The sequence below is a fragment of the Echinops telfairi genome, unplaced genomic scaffold (genome assembly GCF_000313985.2).
Source record: "Echinops telfairi isolate 266 unplaced genomic scaffold, ASM31398v2 ScPeMD7_1;HRSCAF=3_0, whole genome shotgun sequence".
Lineage (NCBI taxonomy): Eukaryota > Metazoa > Chordata > Mammalia > Afrosoricida > Tenrecidae > Echinops > Echinops telfairi.
The window spans coordinates 41,809,501-41,832,180 of record NW_022103896.1 but is presented as its reverse complement, the minus strand read 5'-3'; the positions used below and the strand labels follow the sequence as shown (position 1 = coordinate 41,832,180).

The following is a 22,680-nucleotide window of genomic DNA, read 5'->3' as shown; positions in this document are numbered from 1 at the left end:
CTCCTGAAAAGATGTACCACCTTAGAAACCCAGCTGGGCAGCTCTACTCTGTACTATAAGGTCACTATGAGTCAGCATTGACTCCATGGCACTGGGTGGTCATTCTCACACACCACTGGTAGGAATACAAGTTGGTAACCTTTCTTTAGGGCAATTGGGTGACTTGAGTCAAGAACAATAAAAATGTTCTTACCATTTAGAATCAAGTTTTCTACTTATAAGAACACATCCTCATGATACAAGTCTTGATATCCCACAATAAAGAAATAGTTAAGAAAATTTAGACTTGAAGATTATTGATTCAATAGGGAAAGACTGTGTATGCTGTAATTTGAAGTAGAAAAATCATAGAAAGCTATATATAAAATATAAATAGGTCTCCATATAAACAAATATATGCATATAAGTTTATAAATAAATGTAACAATATGCTTCTAACTTACTTTTGTTTTCTGAATTTTTATTGTTTTTCTTAGTTTTTAATGTAAAAATTGATATGTATAGTTTTTCTAACCAGAAAAAAAGCATCAAGAACTAAAAAGTTTAAAATGCAAATACCTTTAATTTAATTCGCTTAACTACACTCAGCTGTCCTGAAGAAGTAGGTAAACACAACAGCAAAGAAAGCAAGTGTCCATGTTGAAGTACAATTTTAGTGCCTATATTAGAATAGTGTAGTCGTTACTCCTTGGACTGTGATCTGTAAGGTCCACAGTTCAAAACCACGAGCCAATCTAAGAAAGTTGGGGCTTTCTACTCCAAAAACATTTAGAGCCTCAGAAACCCACAGCGGCAGCACTGCCCTGCCCTATGGGGTCACTATGGGTTGCCGTTACTCAACGACAGTAAGTTGTTGATTTCTTTTTAATATACTTGAATGGTTTCATTTGCATCATTTAGTCTTTGATCTCACAGAAATGACGTATTTTCTTTCGAAACTCGGGCAGCACCCTCATGGTTTAAATTAAATATATTTGAGGGGGCTTCAAAAGTTTGTGGGGGGAAAAATTCCATTCTCTTTTAACTCCATTTCCATTAAATTTTGGGAGCTCCCCCCCACCCCTCTCATGTGTGTGTATGACATGCATGCTTGGATTAGTGCAGTCGCTCGCCCTTCAGTCAGTAAGCGTTTGTTCATCCCTGGTTAAAGACTAGGCCCTGGACCTGGATAATGAAGGAAAAGAATAATAATGAGTAAGACTCGAGAATTAAGGTTCTAGTGGAAAGATCAACATTTAAGGATGGTGAAGAATAGAAATTATGGCATGCATGCGGTTCTAGAGGGACCTTAAGAAAGGAGTCGTCAACCTCAGCTTGGCGTTAGGGAAGCCTTCCCACAGAAAGGGGTATTAAAGCTGGGCTTGGATGAATGAATAGGAGTTGGCTGGAGGAAACGATGGAAGGTATTCCAGGTAGAAAGAAGAGCAGATGCAAAGGGGCAAATACAATGCAGATGTTCAGAAGCTGGTAGGAAATATAGGATGGCCAGAGCTTAGGACGAGAAGCTGGAGCAGGCGATGAGAGTTGAGAACCAGATTGGGTCAGAAATCGCCTTCACACAGTGGTAGTCACCGGGTTTCTCCTTCTGAGATGATTAATTGAGGTTTTCCTGGCTAATAGATTCCTAATCATTATAATGAGGTAGGACTGTTTCCTCTGAATTATGGAAATTATAACTGTCCTGACCTGCTCCACAAACACAGGTTAAAAATATGATCACACTACTTTAATCTCTTTTATGGTTAATCACCCAAGCCTTCACATGCCTAATTAGCAGGAAGGCTAGTAGCTCTGCTTGAAGTCTCTCCTCCCGCCCTTAAATTGAATCTTGAGGCTTTACTCAACCTGAACAGGTACATCCTCCTTCAGAAACCAGTAACTGCTGCCTGATCGCTTACCTCAGTTGAGCAAGAGCAAGGGCATTGAAGCTGGCTCTTGCTTTAAGTCCAGCCCTGGCTTAAGCCACAGTGGTTCCTAACGTGGGCCCTCTATCTGCATTCTCATTCTCCACTATTATTCCCTAAACCATAACCGCTGGGCTAGGGCCCCCAAGCCTGGAGGAGCTTCTGCAATTTTCCATATGCTAAGCTGAAATGAGCCATTCCCGTAGTACAGATGCCCTGGGCTTAGTGGGTTGTGTGTTGCACTGCAAACCACAGATCAGTTTGAAACCACTAGCCTTTCTGTGGGAGAAAGACGAGGCTTTTGACGTCTGTCAAGAGTTACAGTCTCAGAAACCCACCGGCAATTCTAGAATGTCCTACAAGGTTGCTGTGAGACAGAATTGACTCAATAGCAGTGAGTTCTCTTTGTTGTTGTTTTTGGTAGAAATGTAGGCCGTTTGTTCAGATTAGGTCATTGGGCCAGACTTCTCTTTTTGTCATTGTACTTTATTGGACCTTTTTGAGCCGTATTCAGTGTCACTCTGAACCAATTGGGCTCTCCTTCCTTCTCTTCCTCTCTCCCTAATCTAGCAAAACAGGGCTAGAAACCTTCAGAAAGGCCCACGTGTTTTTTTGTTTTTTTTCAAATACCGACTCTCCTCCTGCCCAATGTTCAGGTTGCTCAAGAGTTAACAGGTTGCAAGCTGGAGCTTAACAATGAAGTCATGGCCCTGACTCCATACCCCTCCGGGTATCTGACTGCTTTATATTTTCTATATCCATAAATAAATAAGTAAATAATCAACTCTTCCAGGGAGAATTATCTTTGCAAGGGTAGATTTTGGTGTGCATCTATAAAGAGAAGTAGTTGCAATTTATTTCAGTAAAATAATTGATCATGCTCCCTCTTTTACAAGTCAATGTTAATGTGGGCCAACATCATATGACAAATCATGTCATTTGTCCAAGGCAGAAGTATGTCTCAAACCCCAAACCCATGTGTTTAACCCACCAACCTCTCCTTGTGAAAAAGATGGGCGGATCGGCTTCCTTAAAGGCTTACAGCCTTGGGGTCCCTGCGGGAGGGAGCGTGAGAGTCCTCTAGGGAGGCTATGAGTCAGAATCTGCTCAATAACAACTGGTTATTCTTCGTATAGTAGTGAAGCGTGGAGCAGAAATAGAGACCTCATTAAGTATAGACATCCTCTTCTGAATTGTTGCTAAAGGAGACTTGGGTAATGTGTTAGGTGGATTCTCTAGAGAAGCAAAGCCAGTGAGTCTTGTATGTGTCTGTGTATAGAAAGGGATTTATGACAAGAAGTGGCTCACACAGTTGGAGACATGGATAATTCCGGTCTGGTTCAGGTCTGTGTGTCAGATGTAAGCTGAAGGCTTCTCTTGACTCCCATAACTGCCAGGGCTGGTGGACAAGAAGCAGAAGATAAAGCAGGAAAATCACAGGCTGATGGATCTCGAGCTGAATGAATCAGAGATGGGCCTAATGAATCCAAGGTTGTCAGTCTGCTGATGACTCCTGAGATAAGGAGGCAGGATATAAATCTAGCAATGGAAGGGAGCTAGCTTCCACACACTATCAATTCACACTAAGAGTAGGCCCCACCTGAGTGAAACCACCCGCAATAGAATCAAGGCTTTGACAAAATCGTGGTTAGCTGTTGGGCTGTGAATTTCAAGGTTGGCAGTTCAAAACCACCAGCTGCTCCTCAGGATAAAGATGGGGTGTTCTACTCCTGTAAACAGTTACAGTCTCAGAAACCCACAAGGAATCACTATGAGTTGGCGTTGACTCAGTGACAGTGAGAGATTCTCCCAACATGAGCCCTGGTGGCGTAGTGGTTACACATTGGGCTGCTTACCTTGAGATCAACAGTTTGAAACCAACAGCAGTTGCTTGAGAGAAAGATGAAGCTTTCTACTGCTATAAAGAATTACAATCTCAGAGACCCACAGTTCTACCCTGCCCTATTGGGTTGCCATGAGTCAGAATTGACTCAATGGCTGAGAGTGAATGATTCTTCCCACAAATGGTGGGCTGCTTCACAAAAGATCCCACTATGGACTTGACCGCACTATGTGAGGTCACATATCATGGAAGAATCCTGGCTCACCTACGCTGACATGAAACCTAAATATCACAAACAAGAGTATTTATGAATCAGTGGGGAAATGAGTGCATTTACTATAAGAGAAAGTCGTTCTTTTTCTCTGTTTAGTTAGAACACAGAAGAAAGAATGGTGTCCACACATAGTTCTCGGAGGATTGAAGCTCGGTAATTGGATGTTTGGGTCAATACTTGCTTTCAACTTATAATATTCTTTAAAATTCATGACTTGGGAAAGCTGTCTCCAAGACAGGATTAATCTGAGTTGTTCTCTGAAAGTTAAGTTTTGTTTCGGTTTGTTGTTGTTGTTATTTTTGTTTTGCTTTGCCTCACTCTTGGTACAAATGTAAGACCGGGAGCTGATGTTTTCAATCAATCCACTCAATGATAGTGCCCTCTCAGACGCGCCTCTTCTTTAAATGTGATGATAATGCGGGAGGATGAAAGGGGTAGTCCACCATGTTTTTCATCCGTTCCCGTAGACACGATTCTCCCAGTAATGTTCGCACTGTTTGCAGTGAGATGAAAACCAACCAACCAATCAACCAAGGAGAACCAGTCACAGCTGAATCGATTCGGGCTCATGGTGCTGCCCGGGACTGTGGACTAGAACTGCACTCTGTAGGGTTTTCTAGAACCAGAGCTTTCCGAAACAGACGCCCAGGGCTCGCCGCTGAAGGATCTTTGGGCAGATTGAAATCACCCACCTAATATCTGAGGGCTAAATTGTTTGTGTCGCGCAGGGTGCCCTGTGAATGGATGTGCACGGTATTTCTTGAAGAAAGACAACGCTCAGGCACATGTTTCCTCATTTGTGTTCGTATGGAGGAAAACTCATATGCTGGAACATGTTTGTTGCCAGACTTGGCTGCCTTCGTAGAAATCCACAAAAGTAAGGGGATTTCTGGGACTTTTCTACACATCTATGAGAAAAATCAATGACCTATCCTCTAACAAAACCTCGATGAGACCTGACTTTTAGCCAACTGAGACTAGGATTCCTCTTCTCTCTGACTTCCAATTCTAGAACTTTCTTTCGTGGTTTTATTCTGGACTGGTGCTATATATCCCCCAGCAAGGCAAACCTGGGAACAGGATTACAACTGAGTTTTTCATTTACCCCAATTTGACAACCAAAGGAATTCCTGACATTTGACGTCATACTGCTGTTTTCTTCCTGTTGTTAAAATTGACTTATTGTTGGTTGTTTTTGTCTCTGAAATACTTGGCTTTGAAATTTGTTTGGGTTTCAGATGCACAGCAACTGTTGTCATTTGTAAATGACAGATATAGACATATTTAATGGACATTATTTGGATTTCAAATGTATTCAGCTGTTTTACTTCATTCAGAAATAAAAACTTCTGATTGGTCTTCACTTGAAAAGTCGGGATCCTGTGTCTATTTAGAATTTGGAACTGTTTTTCTGAAGGTTAGGTGACATGTGTACTTTGGTCCCTGGCCTGGATAGATCCAGTCTGTATTAACAAAGGTGTCCTAAGTCCCCTAGGGTAGAGGTATGAGGGAGAAGTCCTGGGACTAATGGTTGGTATAGACTGAAAATTGTCTAGTTGTTGTGTGCTTTTTTAACCAGCCATCGAGTCCATGCTGACTCATAGCAACCCCCTGTGGGTTTCGAATCTCTAACTGTTTATGGGAGTAGAAAGCCCAGCCTTTCTCTTGAGGAGCTGCTGCTGGTTTCCACTCCCCTGCCCGTGAGGATCACAGCCTAACATGTAACCCCTACACCGCCAGGGCTTCTGTTTTAGGGCCAGCTATATACCAGTGAGGGAGAAAAAATGAGACTTTCAATCCTGTCAGTTACAGTCTTGGAAACCACGGGGCAGTTCTACCCTGTCCTATAGGGTCACTGTCAGAATCGATGAGGTGGCAGTAAGCTGATAGACCCATGCTAGTGGCTTTGCGGTCTTAAGCATTCTTCCCTCCCCTTCATTATTTTAATATGACATCATTGGCCATCTGGCTGGTTTGAAATGTGAAAGAGACTAATCCTGTGTGATAATGACTTTCAAGTGGAACATTAAATCTGCAGGGATATTCAAGGCTTTAACTTTTCTTGAAAGTGAGTTTTCTCTAGCCCAGGCTAACTATCCATTTATCCATCTGTAGGGAAGTCCGTCATTTTAATCATTTAGTACTGTTTTGCTCCTAGATGCATACATGAAAAATAAAAATGCTTTAGATGTACAGAATTTTCACTTTCAGCATACAAGTAATCATGCTTCATCCCCTGTTATTTTCCCCCTGAATTACAAGCACAGGGTGTTTGATTTAATAGACTCTAAGCGCATTTCTCTTAGAGAATCCAGAGATTGGGACCCTAAGTCACACTGATTAAATTTCATTCTGAGTCAACTGTTGGTGCTGTGCCTCTGAGCAGGAGGCTTGATTCTGAAAAGAGGGCGGAGCTTCACTGGGGGCCCTTCTGCACCAAGCATTCAGATGCCTTTGCAGGACATTCCCCTTCTCTCTGCAGCTCAAAGTGCATGCTTTGTGTCAGGACACCCTCGGTATAATTGGATATATTCCATTATTGATCCTCTGCTACATGCTTGGCCTAGAGCTTCGTCATGCCTCGCTGCATTTTTGACCTTAACACCTTTGCCCTGGGCTGAGTGAGGAAAAGAGTCTTAGGAGATGAAGTAGGAGAAGGGCTTTGGGTGTGATTCTGAGTATAGCACTAAGCTTTCCCCTCGTCCGTTCAGTTCATAAGTAGTGAGCACCTACTATGTGCCAAATGAGGGCAGTGAGGGCTCAGTGGTGGAAGTCACGCTTTCCATGGGGAAGACACTGGTTTGACTCCCAGCCAGTGCACCTCCGAGCACAACCCTCCCCTGTCTATTGTTAGTGGGAGGTTTTTGTGTGGCTGTCATGCTGAGTAAGTTTAAACAGAGCTTCCAAATTAAGACAGACTAGGAAGAAAGACCTGGTTTTCCACTGTCAAATATTTAGCCTGAAAATCCTGTGGATTGCATGAATCAGGTACCAACTAAAGGACAGCGGATAACAATACCATGTGCCAAACAATCTACACTGAATTTTCAAAGAAAACATTAGTGCCTGCTTCAAGAAATACCTTGAAGGGATTGAGCAGAGAAATGAAGTGACTGAGCTTAGGATTTACAAGAAAACTTAAGCTACAGAGGGAAACATCTCCTGCAGAGGGCTGATGGCTGCAGCATGGTGACCAGTTAGGAGGTCAATGAAGCAACTCAGGCAAGAGATGATGCTGTCTTGGATCAGAGTGATAGCACAGAGGAAAAGCCAGTGGCTGCATCTACTTTGAAGAAAATGCCAGTGGGATTTGCTGATGCGGATGCTGATGTGGAAATTGTCTTTCTTTCCAAGCTTTCATTTGAACTCAGGTCCCCCAGCATCCTCAACAGACGTTTTTTTAATTCTGTGAACATGCTCAATGTAACTGTGTTCAGTTCAGTGAATAATGCAGCTCCTTTTAAGCTCCTTTGGGCGGGGCTTATCAAAAGACAATGCCTGTCGATGCGAACAGAGGCTGGATAGAAATCCATCAGCTAGACTATGGTCCATGACCATCTCCCTTGAAGACCATGCACCTCAAACGCAGCCCTTGTGTGATGGTACTTGATGTCCCTGGCATGTTCATATCAGAGACAGTCAAAGTGAATGCCAGTTCTGCTGTATGGATCCCTGTGAGGAGGCAGGAGGATGGGGCCTCTTAATTAAATTTCAACTCCGCTTCATTCTTTTCTATAAGCATTGGGCTAACTGAGAGGTCGACCGTTCAAACCTACCTGCTGCTCTGCAGGAGAAAGGTGAGACCACCTGCTGCTGTAAAAAATGTACAGTCTCGGAAATCCTATTCCCTAAGGTGTGGGGAAATGGACTTCATAGCGATAGCTTTCTGTCTCTGTTATTTCTCAGAAATGACATCACTCACTGCCGTACAGTGGATTCCAATCATCAGGATCCTATAGGACAGAGTGGAACTGCTCCTGTGTTTCCAAGGCTGTAAGTCTTTACAGAGACACAAAGCCTCGTCTTGGTTCAGCGAAGTGACTGGCGGATGCAACTGCTAACCAGGGCTGGCAGCCCGACATGTCACCCACGTCTCCAACAGGACTGCCCAAAATGACACAATCAGGCTCAAACTGAAAATACATTTTAATTCTTGATCATCAAGGGGAACGTTTAATGTACTGTTTTAACCTTTTCTTTTTTCTTCATAATTTGGGAAACAGAACATCGTTAGAGTTAACTTTTCCAGAGTGACTTTGTCACTCAAAACTGGTTCTAATTCCAGAATATAAATGTGTATTTCCCCAGTCAGTGTAATTGCCAGCAAGTTGTTTATGCAGTAGCAAGTTGAATAAAACGTGTTACCTTCCTTCAATTCATGTTCACTGGCCTAAGTGAGCGACCACATATTCCCACGTAGGAGAGGAGACTGGCCAGGGGCAGTGATGGCGTTATTGAAGACAGCGTGGATGGCTAGGTAGACTTGTAGAAGTATGTTCGCATGTCATCTGGAAGTAGAGACAAACCATCGGGGTTCCGTTATCTTGGAGAACTCCTGTCTTTTGGACACAATGTAACATTCTACCACACTTGGTCACCATGTGGGTCCTGTTAGGTGGGATATCAACTTTAGGGTGTGATTAGAGGTGCTGCTTTCCCAGACTGTGGACAGAATTTATCCCAGTCCCTTCCTCCACTAACTTTACTCACAGATCAGCCCCTGAAACTGCTCCTTTGCCAGGTCACCTGCACACCGAACCAGGAAGCAATGAGGAGATCCTCTGACGCCCGCTTCCGGAAGACGGAGGAGGGACTCTGCCAGCTTCTTCTTATCCAAAGTCAACTGCAACATCACTGGTTTTATTGTATTTCTTTTCCTAGGACTGCGCCCAAAGAGGACCCTGCGCTTGGTGCTCTGGACTGGGGAGGAGCAAGGTGGCGTTGGTGCCTTCCAGTATTACCAGTTACACAAGGTGAGGCCATGGGGGGCTGAGCATGCGCATTTGTATCAACACTGTAAGTTTCAAGATTCCTCTTATTGTCTCATTTAATACCCATCGCAGTACTTTAAAGAAGGCTGACCCTGCCAACACACCCCTTGAGAAAGCCTCTTCACACAACATGATGAGGGAGAAGGTCCTGATGAATTGGGAGTGCTGTGGAGTGGGTCCATGACCTTGCCAATTTCTACATCAGGGTGGGAGGGGTTAGAAAACACCCAACTGTCATGCTGCTCTCTGCTTAATACATCTTTACTTGTGTTATGTACGTGTGTGCTGGAGAAGTCACAGTAGATATACATTCTCACATTTTCTCTCCACCAAACCCATTCCCGTACTCCAATGTCCCCAATTCTCCTGGTGGCCCCGGATTTTGAGAGCAGTCTTAAGGCCTTGCATTAGCTGGAGGATTGCCGTATCGCATTGGGAGGCATGGCGGTTGGGGATCACAGACCTGGGGCAGTGTGACTTGGCACTGGCTGACTAGACAAGCTTGAGGTGAAAAGGCACTGAGGGAGCGTGCTGATTGGAAATGCGAGATCATATTTTGGACTGGGGACAAGGAGGTTAATTATCAAGACCAACCTTTGAGTGAGATAAATAGACGGCTCAGAAGTACTCTGAATTAAATCAAATATTTGTCCAAGCGGGAATCTCAAATCAATGGCATTCAGAACAGGATCTAGTTGTTGCTATAGTTGTCGCTGATGTATTGCTTGTTGGTTTCCCTATATCTCCAGATAGATTGAACAGATCTTGCATATTTAAATTACCAAAATCAGAGTGGGGTGGGGGAATTAATTTGCTTTGTAGATTGTGTGTATATCAGTTTTACATAGAATGAACTTCTAATACCCTATTCTAGTAATTTAGGATTTGAGAGTAATGAGTGTTGGTAAAAATGTTTGATCACTGAGTGTAATCCTCTCCTATCTGGAGAAAAGTCTATTCCCGTTAGCCAGCGCTTTCACTACTTCGGTTCTTTACATCTCAAGGGATAGGGAAACCCAAGATGTGCGCCTTTTGTTAGCCGAGTCGGTCACATTGCCGTCTGTGGATCATGGTGGAGCGCACCAGAGAAGATTCAGCAACATCCCGTCAGTGTTCTCTGAGCACCTCCTAGATTCCATAATCAGTGTCAGACATTTGGTCTGACTCCATTAAGATCTTGACCTTATAGAGACTGGAACTTAATAGAAGAGACCAAACACTAAACTCCAATTACAATATAAAGTGTTAAGAGTTTCAATGGAGAAGTAATGAGGTATTGATTGCTCACACAAGGAAGTTCATCTTACCTGGTCTTGGGTGGCCAAGGGTGTCACAAGAAGCTATGTATGGAAAGGACATCTGAACTGAAATCTGAAGACTGAGTAGAAGTGAGGCAAAGAAGAGGAGTTGGCGGGGAGGAGTTGCGTATTCCTCCAGAGCACCCGGCATGTATAGAGCTTGGAGGAGGAGGGTACACAGCATAGACTGAGAAGTAATCACCTCCGCTTATTATCTTGAAGTAGAGACAAGTCACTGGGTTTGAGATATCTGCTTGGAGGCCTCCTGACTGCTTCTTCTGAACACAGTCTAATATCCCACCACGTTTGGTCCTCCATTGGTCCTTTAGGGCAGGATAGCAAGTCTAAAATTTCACTTGAAAGAATTTGAAAGTGGCTTTGCACAGATGTAAGATGCCAGTGGTGGGAGCATACAGCAGAGAGGTAAACCAGAGCCTCAATAAGAACTATAGATCATTGTTAGGCATCTGGACTTTATCCTAAAGGCAAGAGGAGTAACTGAATTATTTCATGATGGAACTTTCAGATTTGGAACTCTATAGAAAACACAATGTTAAAACAACTGTTCTTAAGTCCTTTATTCTCTATAACAAACTCTACTCTGAGGGTGGGGCATGGTGGAATGGATTTTAGCTATAATGGATCAGGCTTGAAACTTCATTGACTACTGACATCCCTTAGATCTGAGAAAAGAAAGTTTATATCATATTGATTTTATAGCAGGATAGCATGGATGCACTCAGACATGACTTGATTTTCAGCTTCTGAGAGATGGGTTTGCATATTCCTCTCCAAGGGACATGCAATCACACTGACAGAGATGTTTGCTCTCAATCGCATTCATGTTGCCTTCATACAAATGTGTCTAGAGTTTGATGACTGGCCTGTATTGCATTGTCAGGAATGGGAAAATAGGACGATTCTTCTTCTTTCTTTCTTTCTTCTTTTTAAAATAATTTTATTGGGGGCTCATATAATTCTTATCACAATCCATCCATCCATCCATTGTGTCAAGCACATTTGTCCATTTGTTGTCATCATCATTCTCAAAACATTTGGGGATTCTTCTTTTAGGATAGCTCATTTTCTTACCTTTAAGAAAGACATTCTGCATGCTTTACATTAGATAGCCAATTGTGAAGGACTTATTTTGGGTTTATGGAGTCAAAGATTATCATATTGATAGAAATATTATGAAGGGCATAATCATTCCTGAACTTAAAACTTAAGTGTAATAAAATAAGCAAGCCACGAGCCAGGAGCAATACATCAAGATTGCCTTTATACTTCTCAAAGGCATACTTTAATGACAGAAGACAGATATAATGTCCTGATCACTCTGTTCTGAATTAAGATAATGATAACTTCTGAAACAAATAATCCTTAAAATATCAATAGATGAACATAATGTGAGTTTACTTCGGGTCCATTTAACAACCAGTCAGCAGAAGGGCTATGAGCCACACAGTAAGTCAATGTGATCTAGGAGGAGAGACTCTTCAAAAACATGACCTTTAGTATCACCTTGAACATCATCGTTGAGATGAAGCTGCGGGGAGAGTGAAAGCTGAATGTGTGACATTTCTATGGGCCATTCTGGAAACGGGTCACGTGGCTTTTGCTCACATTCTATTGGCAACAACTCGTTTTCTCATCAGAACACGTGGGTTGTGTGATGCAGCCATGTTGCTTCATTAGAACCGTCGCTTCCTTTCTGTTACTGAGCCGGTTTCTACTTTGTGAACATACCACGACTTCTTTAACTAGTCTTCTGTTGATGGGCATTTGTATCGTTTCTCATATTCACTGCTATAAATAAAGCTAATGGGAACAATTTTATACAACTCTTTTGGTGGACATTTGCATTAAATACCTAGAAGTAAGAATACTGGGCCATATCCTAGGTGTCTGTTTAACTGTATTAAAAACTGCCAGTTTTCCGAAGTGGTTGGACCATTTTCTATGCTCACTAACAACATATGAGCGTCTTGGTTGCTCCTTACCCATGGTATCATGAATCTTTAAAAATTTTTATTCATTTTTGAGTCCTGTAGAATCAGAAGATGTCTTCTGCCTCCATATCTAATGCACTTCCACCCATTACAGCTTCCTTGTCTTGAGACTGCCTTCATTCTGTATTCTGCCTCATGATTTGAGGGAGGCTGGAGACCCTGATCTTGCATGAGGTTTGCGGGGCTGTTGATGGTTAGGATGATGCTATTTCCATGTGGAGGAACATGGCAGTCAAAACAGAGCACAGAAATGTAGTCTTGCCCACAAACTTTGCTGGCTCAATGGAGCATGGGTTTCAGATGGCAACCGAGGTCTGCTGGAGCCCAAAGAGGGGTGAAGGTAACAGTGATCCCCAAAAGGGCTAAGCAAAAACTCAATGTCATGGAGTTGATTCTGACTCAGAGCACCCCTATCGGGCAGGATAGAATTGTCCCTGAAGGTTTCCAAGATGGTAACTCTTTACGAGAGTAGAAAGTTTTGTCTCTCTCCTGAGGGGCTTCTGGCGATTTCAAACTGCTCACAGTTAGCCACCCGAAGCCTAACCACTACGCCAGCAGGGCTCCCTAAAAGGATTAAGGAAGGGAATTTTCTTGTGCCCAGACAGGGATAGAAGACAACAGGAAATGCCTTTGTGACCTCTTTCATTGACTTCATAAGATACCTTCTTTGTAAAACTACGACTGTCCACTTGCATTCGCTAAGAAGGAAATGTGCCACGCATAGAAGCCTGTTATTGAGCTCAGTGAGTTTGAAGAGTTTGTTTATGGGAGTGGAATTTAGCTTTGGAATGAAAAATGTTACAGATGATTTCATTGACTCTTCAAATCAGTGGACAGCACAGGGTTGTCCAGATGCCCCTGGCCTAATCTGCTTTTCATGGGAACAGTGTTCCTGTTTTTCTCTACTCTTGGAAGGAGAGCGGGATGTCATTTCTCATGTCATGAAATGCACAAAGAAGACAGCGGATGGGAGGCCAGGGGAGCGGGGTGAATGGCATAGTTTCAACTGCATTGCTGGCTTTGAAAAAAAATCTTTTCCATTTTAAGCAAAAATATGATCTAGCCTAATTATAATGGGTAAGATAATCTGGCCTCAAGAAAGCCTCATTACCCAAGATAATCAAATAAAGTAGATTGATATGTTCTATTCTGGCATGAACAATATTTTAACCTTTTCCTGATTTATTGCACAAACTTCTGGCAATTGAATTACAAGGATTATGAACACTGGTGTGTCCTGTGAGTCATTAATAAGGGTAATATTTTAAATAGGCTTGATTAAATGACGGATGGGATGCAGGAGCATTCTAAATGGACCAGTTTATCCAAATGCGAGCTAACTCCTAACACACGAAAAGGAAATGCATATGTGGGCTGTCTTGTCCGGATTTCCTCTGCTGCCCCTGGAGGAATACTACGTTCTCCTGACTTAGATACCAAGCAACCCTGCTCACCTCTGTTTCAGCTGCCAGTCCTTTCCAACTTCCTAAGCCACATTCAATTGCTGGCTTCACTCACAATGTCTTAGAAATGCTTCTTTATATCTGGAGAAATTGGCATTTCTTTGGCATTTTGAATTTCCCAACCCTATTGCCTCCACGTGGGGGTGATTTAGCGCAGGCGCCATTGCTAGCGTGAAAACAGTTGTGCCGGTGTGCCGCTCCAGTGGTTAGAAGCATGGCGCTGACACATCCATTCAGCAGAATTGTGTCTGGACCATGTCCCCAGCACAGCCGCCCGTATAACTTTTATGTTGTACACAGGGCAGATGCACTAATCAGAGGTTATTGTCTCAGTCATTACTGCTGGGCTTTTGTGCATCCTGTGTTTCTCTTTTAGGGCCTAGATATTTGCATTAGTCTGTCAAAGCACATCACAAAATTAGTTTCAATTTCCCTTATCACACTGTCTTCTTGCTGTGGCACCCTGGTAGTTCCAACAGCCACAGCCTTTCTGCAGTACACTGGAGAGCTCTTGGGGTCTTAATAGAATGGATAGGGTTTTTTGTTTTTTAAAAAAACAGAGGAGGCGGGGTGGGGGGTGTCTTTTGCCCTTGCTTGCTTTCTCCTGTATATAATTTCACTATGAATGTGGGGCTTTGGCATAGTAATTATATAGAGATCTATGTCAGCCTGGGAAGACCTTGCATAATACTCCCTTTGAGATTTGGACAATCACATGATGCCATCTTGTTAATAGATTTCCATTCACCTCTTTCCTTTATCTCCCTTTAGGAGAGATCCTTATTAACTGGTTTCCCTCCTCTCCCCAAATAGAAGAGATCAGAAAGAGTTAAAGTAAAGGAGACTGGCTGCGCTGGCTCGTACAGAATCCAGCCCTGATCCCTGGGTGGCCAGACCTTGCTTAAGAGTCCTGGGTAGTATTTGTCAAAAGGCACTTTATGGTTTCAGATAGCGGTGAAGTTCAACTTGTTGTTGGTTGCAGCCCGTTAACAGTGTCCTTACTTCTCTGCTCCAATTTTTACAAAAAGCACAGGTGATTATTGTAATCGCTGTCAATAGCCATGCACTTATAAGAAGTTCAATTGGCTAACATCGTGTGATGGATGTATTTACAATGACAACGAAACAATGGTAGTTGCTAAAGCCGCTTAGATACAACTAGACAGCTATGGGATTTGGTTTCTCGGTTTGGAGATTTAGGGTCATGGCGTCATAGGACATCCCAGTCAATTGACCTAATAACCTTCAGTGTTTCTGTTCTACCTAGTTTGTGGTGCATCAAGTCATTTCCAACTCAGAGCAACCCTATATAGGGTTTCTAAGGCTGTCAATCTTAAGAGGAACAGACAGCCTCATTTTTCTTCCATGGAGCAGCTGGCGATTTTGAACTGCTGACCTTGCAGTTACCAGTCCAACACTTACACAACAGAACCACTGGGGTATTAAAACCTTGCAAGACATCTACAACAGAATAGTTGGCCTCTACTATTTGGTTTAACAGAAGAAGCAGGAGAGTCAGAACCAGGAGAAGGATATGGAATCAAGGGCCGATTGCCGCCATGAGACCAGAAGAAAAGGATGGTGTCCAGTTCCCATTCCTAAACATTTTAGTCCAAAATTTTATAGAGGAATCCTAATCAGAAGGGGAGGGAGAGTGCAGAATCACTCCAGGTTTTCTGGATCTGTGTAAGTTAGACAAACCCCAGCACCCTGAAACTGAGATTATCCTGAGATAACCTTTAAAGTTTATCTTAAACAATGATTAAGCGTATTGGTTAAGGATGTCTACCTTGAGCATTGTACTCCTTTGAGAACTATGTGTGCGGTTGGTGGCGGCGGTGCCATTGAGCCAGGGCCAACTTATAGTGACGCTGGCACAACAGAACCAAACACCGCCTGGTTCTGCGCCATCCTCACAATTGTGCCACCAACGGACACACTTGTCTGTCATGTCATATTTTGGTGGCTTGCATGTGGCTGTGATGCTGAAAGCTGTGCCACTAATACTGCAAATACCACCAGGGTCACCCAAAGTGATCAGCAGAGCTTCCAGACTCAGAATTCACTGCAAGGAAGGAATAGGCAGTCCACGTCAGAGGAATTAGCCACTGAAAGCCACTGACGAACTCCCAATCAAGTGATTGAAAGAGGTCCTGAGTAGCCGTGAAAGAGCTGTTCCTATGGGACCAAATTGTCTGCAGCAACTCGAAAGATGAGCTGGGGCCTGAGGGAGCAGGGTGTGTGTGTTACTGGGGAAGGAAGAGCTCGGAGGAGGGTCAGCAAGGTGGACAGCTGGAGGGATGTCACTGGACTGTAGATGTAGAAACTGTTGAATTGGTGTTTGCTTCATGGCGTATATTTTTTTTCCCCCGCACACGTATGGATTTATTCCAAACAAAACGTATTCAAGCGTATCTCAGTGATCAGTGGATGGCAAGTTTTCCCTTGTCTGCACACGTTCTCTCAGTAATACCCCTTCTGAGGGGATTTACGAGCCATTTTAATTCATGATCCAGAGGTCAGATTGGCTACGCAAGACCTCTTTAGACTTTGAGGGTTCAGGTGCGCCTGATCCAAACCTTGATATTTTCTTTTCTTATTTTAAATCATTTTATTGGGCGTTCATACAGCTCTCATCACAATCCATACATCCATCCATTGTGTGAAGCACATTTGTACATATGTTGCCATGTTCATATTCAAAACATTTTCTTTCTACTTGAGCCCTTGGCATCAGCTCATTTCCCCCCTCCCTAACCCTCCCACATGAACCCTTGATAATTTATAAAATTTTTCCCATGTCTTACACCAACCACTGTCTCCCTTCACTCATTTTTCTGTTTTCCATCCCCCTGGTAGGGGCTTATTTGTAGATCATTGTGATGGGTTCCTCCTTTGTCCCCCCACCTTCCCCTTACTCTCCTGGTATGGCTACTCTCATTGGTCCTGAGTGGTTTATCGGTCCTGGATTCCCTGTGTTCTGGGCTCTTATCTAAACGTCGTGACTATTTCCAACCAGATGACAACAAAGGTTTAAGAGAGAGAAGAAACAACATGCATTTCAGACAACTGTGCTCCCTAGACCTTTCAGGGCTAGGATTTCTCAGCCGTGGATCCTGTGATTTCAAACTGCCAAAATGTTGGTTAATCGATGAATGGGTTAACCTTTGTTTTGCCCAGGAACTCCACTTGGTCTACCATCAATAACCCAAATAAAGGCTACTGCTTTTTCAGGTTAGTTCTGAAGAGATGGGAGCCAAAGCACTGTAGTGTGTTATGAATTATTGTGGCTGCATTTTATCCTCCCAACCCTAATCTCCATTGCTGAAACCCCGAGCAGGGGCCTTCAGCTTTACCAGATGATTGAAGGTTGCCGGTTAGCACAGATAGTTTCAGCCTTGTTGCCTTCCTGTGTCTAACCAGGTCATGATTTGGCCTGGAAGGACCTAGAGAAGATCTAGTTTCCACAGTGCATGAACTTTCTAAGGAAATCAGATAGGCATGCCAAGATATACAAATTCGAGCCGGGGTGTCATGCCTTGAGCTCTCAAGTGACCTAGATGGGTCAGAGTCTTTGGTCTAAATTGCCCTATCACATGGGCATGGGCCTTACTAAGTTGTAGAGTCAGCAAACCACTTTTTGAGTCACCAGCACTATTTTAATTTGCCCGGAGCTACCTTCTTCCCTCTTCTTTACTCCACCTTCTAGCGTAGGCGTTGACACTTTTTTTTTTCTATTACAGGCCAGAAAATAAATATTTAGACTTTGCTGCCAAAGGGTCTCTACCAACCTATTCTAGTGTGTGCTGAGAAAACAATTAGAGACAATGCTAGACAAATGAGCCTGGCTATGTGCCAATAAAGCATCATTTAACAACATCAACGAAAAAGGCATCAGGTCAAATTTGGCCCATTGGCTGTAGTTTGTTTACCCCTGCTCCCAACTATTGAACCAAAGTACAAGAAACCTTTTTCTGAAGTCTTTTCTGATCTCATTCACACCTTTCAGTAGAAGAGGTTGGTGCTATGTAGTGAAATTATAAAATTCAGAGCTTGTATCTTAGTAGACTCTTAAAATAACTGTTTATAAGCTCAGCACTCAATAGGCTCTGATTGCTTCTCTTTATGTCCTTGGCCATGGAATAAACTAGTACCAAGTCAGTCCATTGCCTTCAGTATAGCATAATGAACCACCCCATCATCATTATCGCCTGAATGGAATAAAGGGATTAACATACTTTACCAATACTCCTCAAAACAAGGACAGATACATTATTTGATAGCTAAGTGTAATGATACTTAAAGTATATATTTAAGAGGCATGTTTTCAGTCTAGATAGAAAGATAGATAGATGTTAGATAGATAGACAGACAGACAGACAGATAGGTAGGTAGATAGATAGATTATAATGCAGCTTACTTGGTAACTTTCTTAATAGTCTTTAAGGATTGCCATTCACTGTCTAATCTCATCCTAGTTTTATCCATAGGTTTGTCTATGGCCGTTTTTTGGTTTTTTTGAAACCTGGATTATTGTCTCTGAATGAGATCCTTTTCAGGAAGGAGATTGCAGGAACATCAAGTCTTTAGATAATCAGTAGCCCTCTGGAAGTTTGCCTTCAACTTCTGATGACTATGGTGTTTCTGCTGGACCAGGGGTCAGCAGGCTAGGCCTGGAGAGCCATACGGGGCTCCTTCGGTATGTCTCTGAAGTAAAATCAAAACATTTAAAGGATATTACTTAGATAATGGTGATTTCATTTCAAAAATATATGTATGGCTCTCAAATAATTTTTAGATTGTCGTGAGGGACAGGCTTGGCTCTTCCATCTCAAAAGTTTGCCAACCCCTGTGCTAGGCCAGTCCTTATGTATCAATGAATGGCCTGACCAAGATGATTTGGGGAATGAATGGGCAGACTAATAATGGGCAAGGTCAATGATAGACATCAACTTGTGAGTGGGGAGTACTGTTAGGCTCAGAAAAGCAGTTTCCAGAGGCCACACATGGTTGGCACAAAAGCTGTGTCTCCTTGGGAACTGAGGATCAGGCAGGGAAATGAGAAACAGACTCTTAAGTTGTTAGGGCAAATTGAGTCTTTCTCATTGAGCCGCATTCTAATGGACCATTCCTATAGTCATTGGAGCCCTGATATTGTTGGGTATTGGCCTACTAACTACAAGCTTGACAGATCAAAGCCATGAGCTACACTGAGAGAGAAAGATGAGGCTGTCTACTCCCATACAGCTTTATGGCCTCAGAATCCCTAGGTAGAGTCTCTGTGCAGAACCAGTTTGATGGCAGTGGGCTTGGTTTGGGTCTCTAGCCCCTCATCCATGTCCTGTGGTATCTTAAGGTGCCACTCATCATCTGATAGCGTTGGTCCTTTCAGACTTTCTAATTTCCTCATCACTTAGGTGGCATCTATAATTCCTTCTGATTTATCTACTCTCCATTCCGTGGTTTAAAAACTCAGTCATATATATATTAACCAGAAGATCAGAACTTTATTTTCTTTCAGAAGACCTCAATCTTGCATGTGCTTATCAAATTCTTATCTTGCCCTTGCAATGACTCATGCTCAAAGCTGTGGTTGCCCCTAGCAACCAGCAGTTTATCTAAAGTGCTTTGGCTTCAGAGTTTTCTTAAAAGGAGAGTTTCTCCGAATCAATTTCTAAAGAGTTTTTATACCCCACATAGCAAAACATATATAAACAACAATTCAAATTTTAAAAGCTTAACCAGGCTTCTCAACAAAGATTTCAAGTGGCTTCATTACAGGAGCTATTTTGAGATGAGACAGAATTTCCGTTACTAGTTAAAAGAGGAGTGTAATTTGCTTTTATGGATTCCAATCATTTCATTTAATAAAACTCATCCAGCGAGATACACCGCCCCCTGAAATCAGAGGCAGTGCTATGGCAAAGACTTGTGAATGTGTTTCAGGGAACTCTGCAGGTAGTAACTGAGGACTTGGGGAATGGAGGGCATGTATCTTCTCTACCCCCTCCCTGCCATAGCTGGATGTCCCCCTCACCCCTCCACAGCTCTGGAAAATACTGTATTACGCCCTGCCGAGCCAAATAGGAGGCAATCACGCTGTTTTGTCATTTGAATTAGGAAAGATCAAAGGGAAAAGAATATAATAGTGGAGTGCTTGGTGAAAATTGACTATTTTTTCCATGTAAGGAAGAGTAATTTGTTCCTTTTATTAAATCTAAATATCCAGTAACCTACTGGAGGTTTTTTTTTTCTCCCTGTTTTGTTTTGTTTTATCAGAGAAACAAAACTATCAAGAATTCTGAAAAATCCTATTCTTCCAACAGATATGTTAACACATTCCTATCATTTATAAGATACTACTTCAGTCCCTGGCATCTCTGTGATGACTTATAAATGAGAGTGCTTTTTAAAAATATGTTTATGAACATCAGCTCATTGATAACAGTAATGACTCTGGCAGTTGCTAAAGAGCCTACTGTTTGCCTCCTCTCACAGATGAGGGAACAGAGGCTCAGAAAGGTGAAGAAGGTACTCAAGGTTATACAGCTTCATCAGATACCGTGTCTGACCTGGAACCTGGCTCTTTTGTCTCTAGACTTCAGCCATACTGACTCCGGTGCTAATGTAATACTTCTTTTCTCTGCCTCCCATCTCAAATGTAGGTGCCTGTCTTCTAGACGATTTTCAAGGGCTCTTTAAGCTTGCTAGATAATCAATTACACTTAAGTGGATGAGAAGATGCTCCCAGGCACTGAGTCTAACATATAACACTGGTGGCACTGTTGGATAACATACTCCACTGCTCAGCACAAGGTCAGTGGTTCAAAGCCATCAGTGGCTCTGAGGGAACAAGATGAGACTGTCTGATCCCATAAATATTTGTTGCCTTGGAAATGCCATATAGAGTTATTATGAGTTGGAATTAACTCAATGGCAGTGCGTTTGGTTTTAGCACAGATTAATAATTTACAGAATTGTGGAGTACCAGAGAAGGCCAAGCAATGGTGCTTAACTAAGTAGATCATTAATAGCCCTCGATGTTTTATATTTCCATTTCTCCAAAGAGTCTAAAAAATAAATATAGGTACCTATTCATGAAGTGAACTTTTGAAATCTTTCAACAATGAATAAAAAAACAAAAATTTGGATTCCTGAATCTTCAGTATAATTTTCTCTTAGATTGGGACATTTTCTATCTAAAGTTTTAACCAAAAAATAGATAAAATACAAAAATTCAAAGAAACCTTTGAGTGATAGGAGATTCTTTCTCACACTGATAAAAAGTTAAGATCATTCCATGATTCAAAAGATTGTCTTCAGATCAGAAGCACACTGGGATACCACTGCGGACATTTCCCAGTGTCTCTAATTGAAGAGAAAAGAAAACAGTAAATCAGAGCCCTCACTCTTGAGAGGCGGAAACAGTGCACGCATATGTCTGTGAAAACCTCCCCTGCATGTCTAGAGCTTGGACATCCAAGAAAAGATGTTCAGACCCTGCCTGAATCGAGCCCAATGCCCTTCTTCCAGGGTTACTGTGCCCGATGCACCAAGGACAGAGACTCACCAAGAGGGAGCCCTGCTTATGCTGTTTTTAAAGATTTCCAAGGACAGATACTACACTTGACTGTCTTTTTTTTTTTAAACATCCTCACGTCATAAACCTAACCCAGATCAGGATCACTTAGTGATGCTTTGATGCAAGGATGCAAATTGGAGCAGTGAAGAAGCAGGATCTTCAAGAACAGAGTACCTGATCTGACCTGCTGCTGCAATCCTCATTTTAAAACCCTTCAAACCCAAACTCGGTGCCCTAAGGTTCACTCCAGCTCATACCGAGCCTACAAGGCAGGATAGAACTGGCCCTGTGGGTTTCCAAAACTGTCAATCTTCATGGAAACAGACAGCCTCTTCTTTCTTCCAGAAGTGGCTGGTGGTTTCAAACCACTGACCTTGAGTAATGCCACTTTTCACCACGTCTCCACCAAGCCTCCTAAGTAAGGATACGTGACTTAGCAGGGATTGGAACTGTGAATTCCAAAGAAGAAATGTAGTCAGGATGCACAAACTAAGCTCCATGCAGGAAAGACTTAACACTTGTTCCTTTTTTTTTTTTTAAAGAAAGTGGGCTTTAATGCAGTTTTTCCTTGGTCCCTGGATTAGATGATAAATAATCCATAACCTTTAACTTTTTTTCTTCATAACTAAGAACTCAGTAAGTCAATATAGTCTCTGGCAAGCCATTTTCTGAATGTGTTAGAGAACGGCACCTGCAAGATGGATTCCCGTTGGTTCATCCTGAGTGACAGAGAGCGGCCCAGCCCTCTGAGCCAGTAGAGCCGGATAAAACCCACCACAACAGATGTGGTCAGGAAAAGGAGAATGGCGTGTCCCAGCGTGTGATCATTGCTGGAGCTCAGAGCACAGTCCATGGGCTTCTAGAAAGCTTGGCAGCCAGTTTGGGCCATCCATGTCCTTATCATCGTCTCGTATTTTAGGCAGTTACCTTAATAAGGCAAGAAGCTATAGTGATGGCCTTCTGTGAAAGACTCTACTGAAACGTGTGTGTGAATCACCAAGACAAGAATAGAACAAATGAAGAGGGGGAAAAAATTCCCTGTACACAAAGCTGCTACCTTGAGTTCTCTGAAACCATACTGAATGGCTAATTATACTGACATCCCTATTGTGCAAAAAATGTTGAGAATACAAATATAATTTCCAGCTAATTATTTCATTATATGGAAGTGACACATGTGAAGTAATAAATTAGCATCGTCTTCATAAGAACCAGTTGCTGTGGACGTGAATGCTGAATTCCTCAAGTGGAATGGAGAATATTCCTCTGGCAACTACTCTGATTAGGTTTTTTTAAAAAATGCCTCTTCCACC

At 42.5% G+C, this 22,680-nt stretch overlaps 1 protein-coding gene across 1 annotated transcript in view; it reads left to right on the top strand.

Annotated features, from left to right (window-relative positions):
- CPQ (carboxypeptidase Q) overlaps nucleotides 1-22,680 on the top strand; it is a 428,656-nt gene that overhangs the window by 319,379 nt on the left and 86,597 nt on the right. Inside the window, exon 5 of the mRNA XM_004697707.2 lies at nucleotides 8,903-8,994. Within this exon, the coding sequence (XP_004697764.1) occupies nucleotides 8,903-8,994 (92 nt within the window). The remainder of the gene's footprint in view (nucleotides 1-8,902; nucleotides 8,995-22,680) is intronic.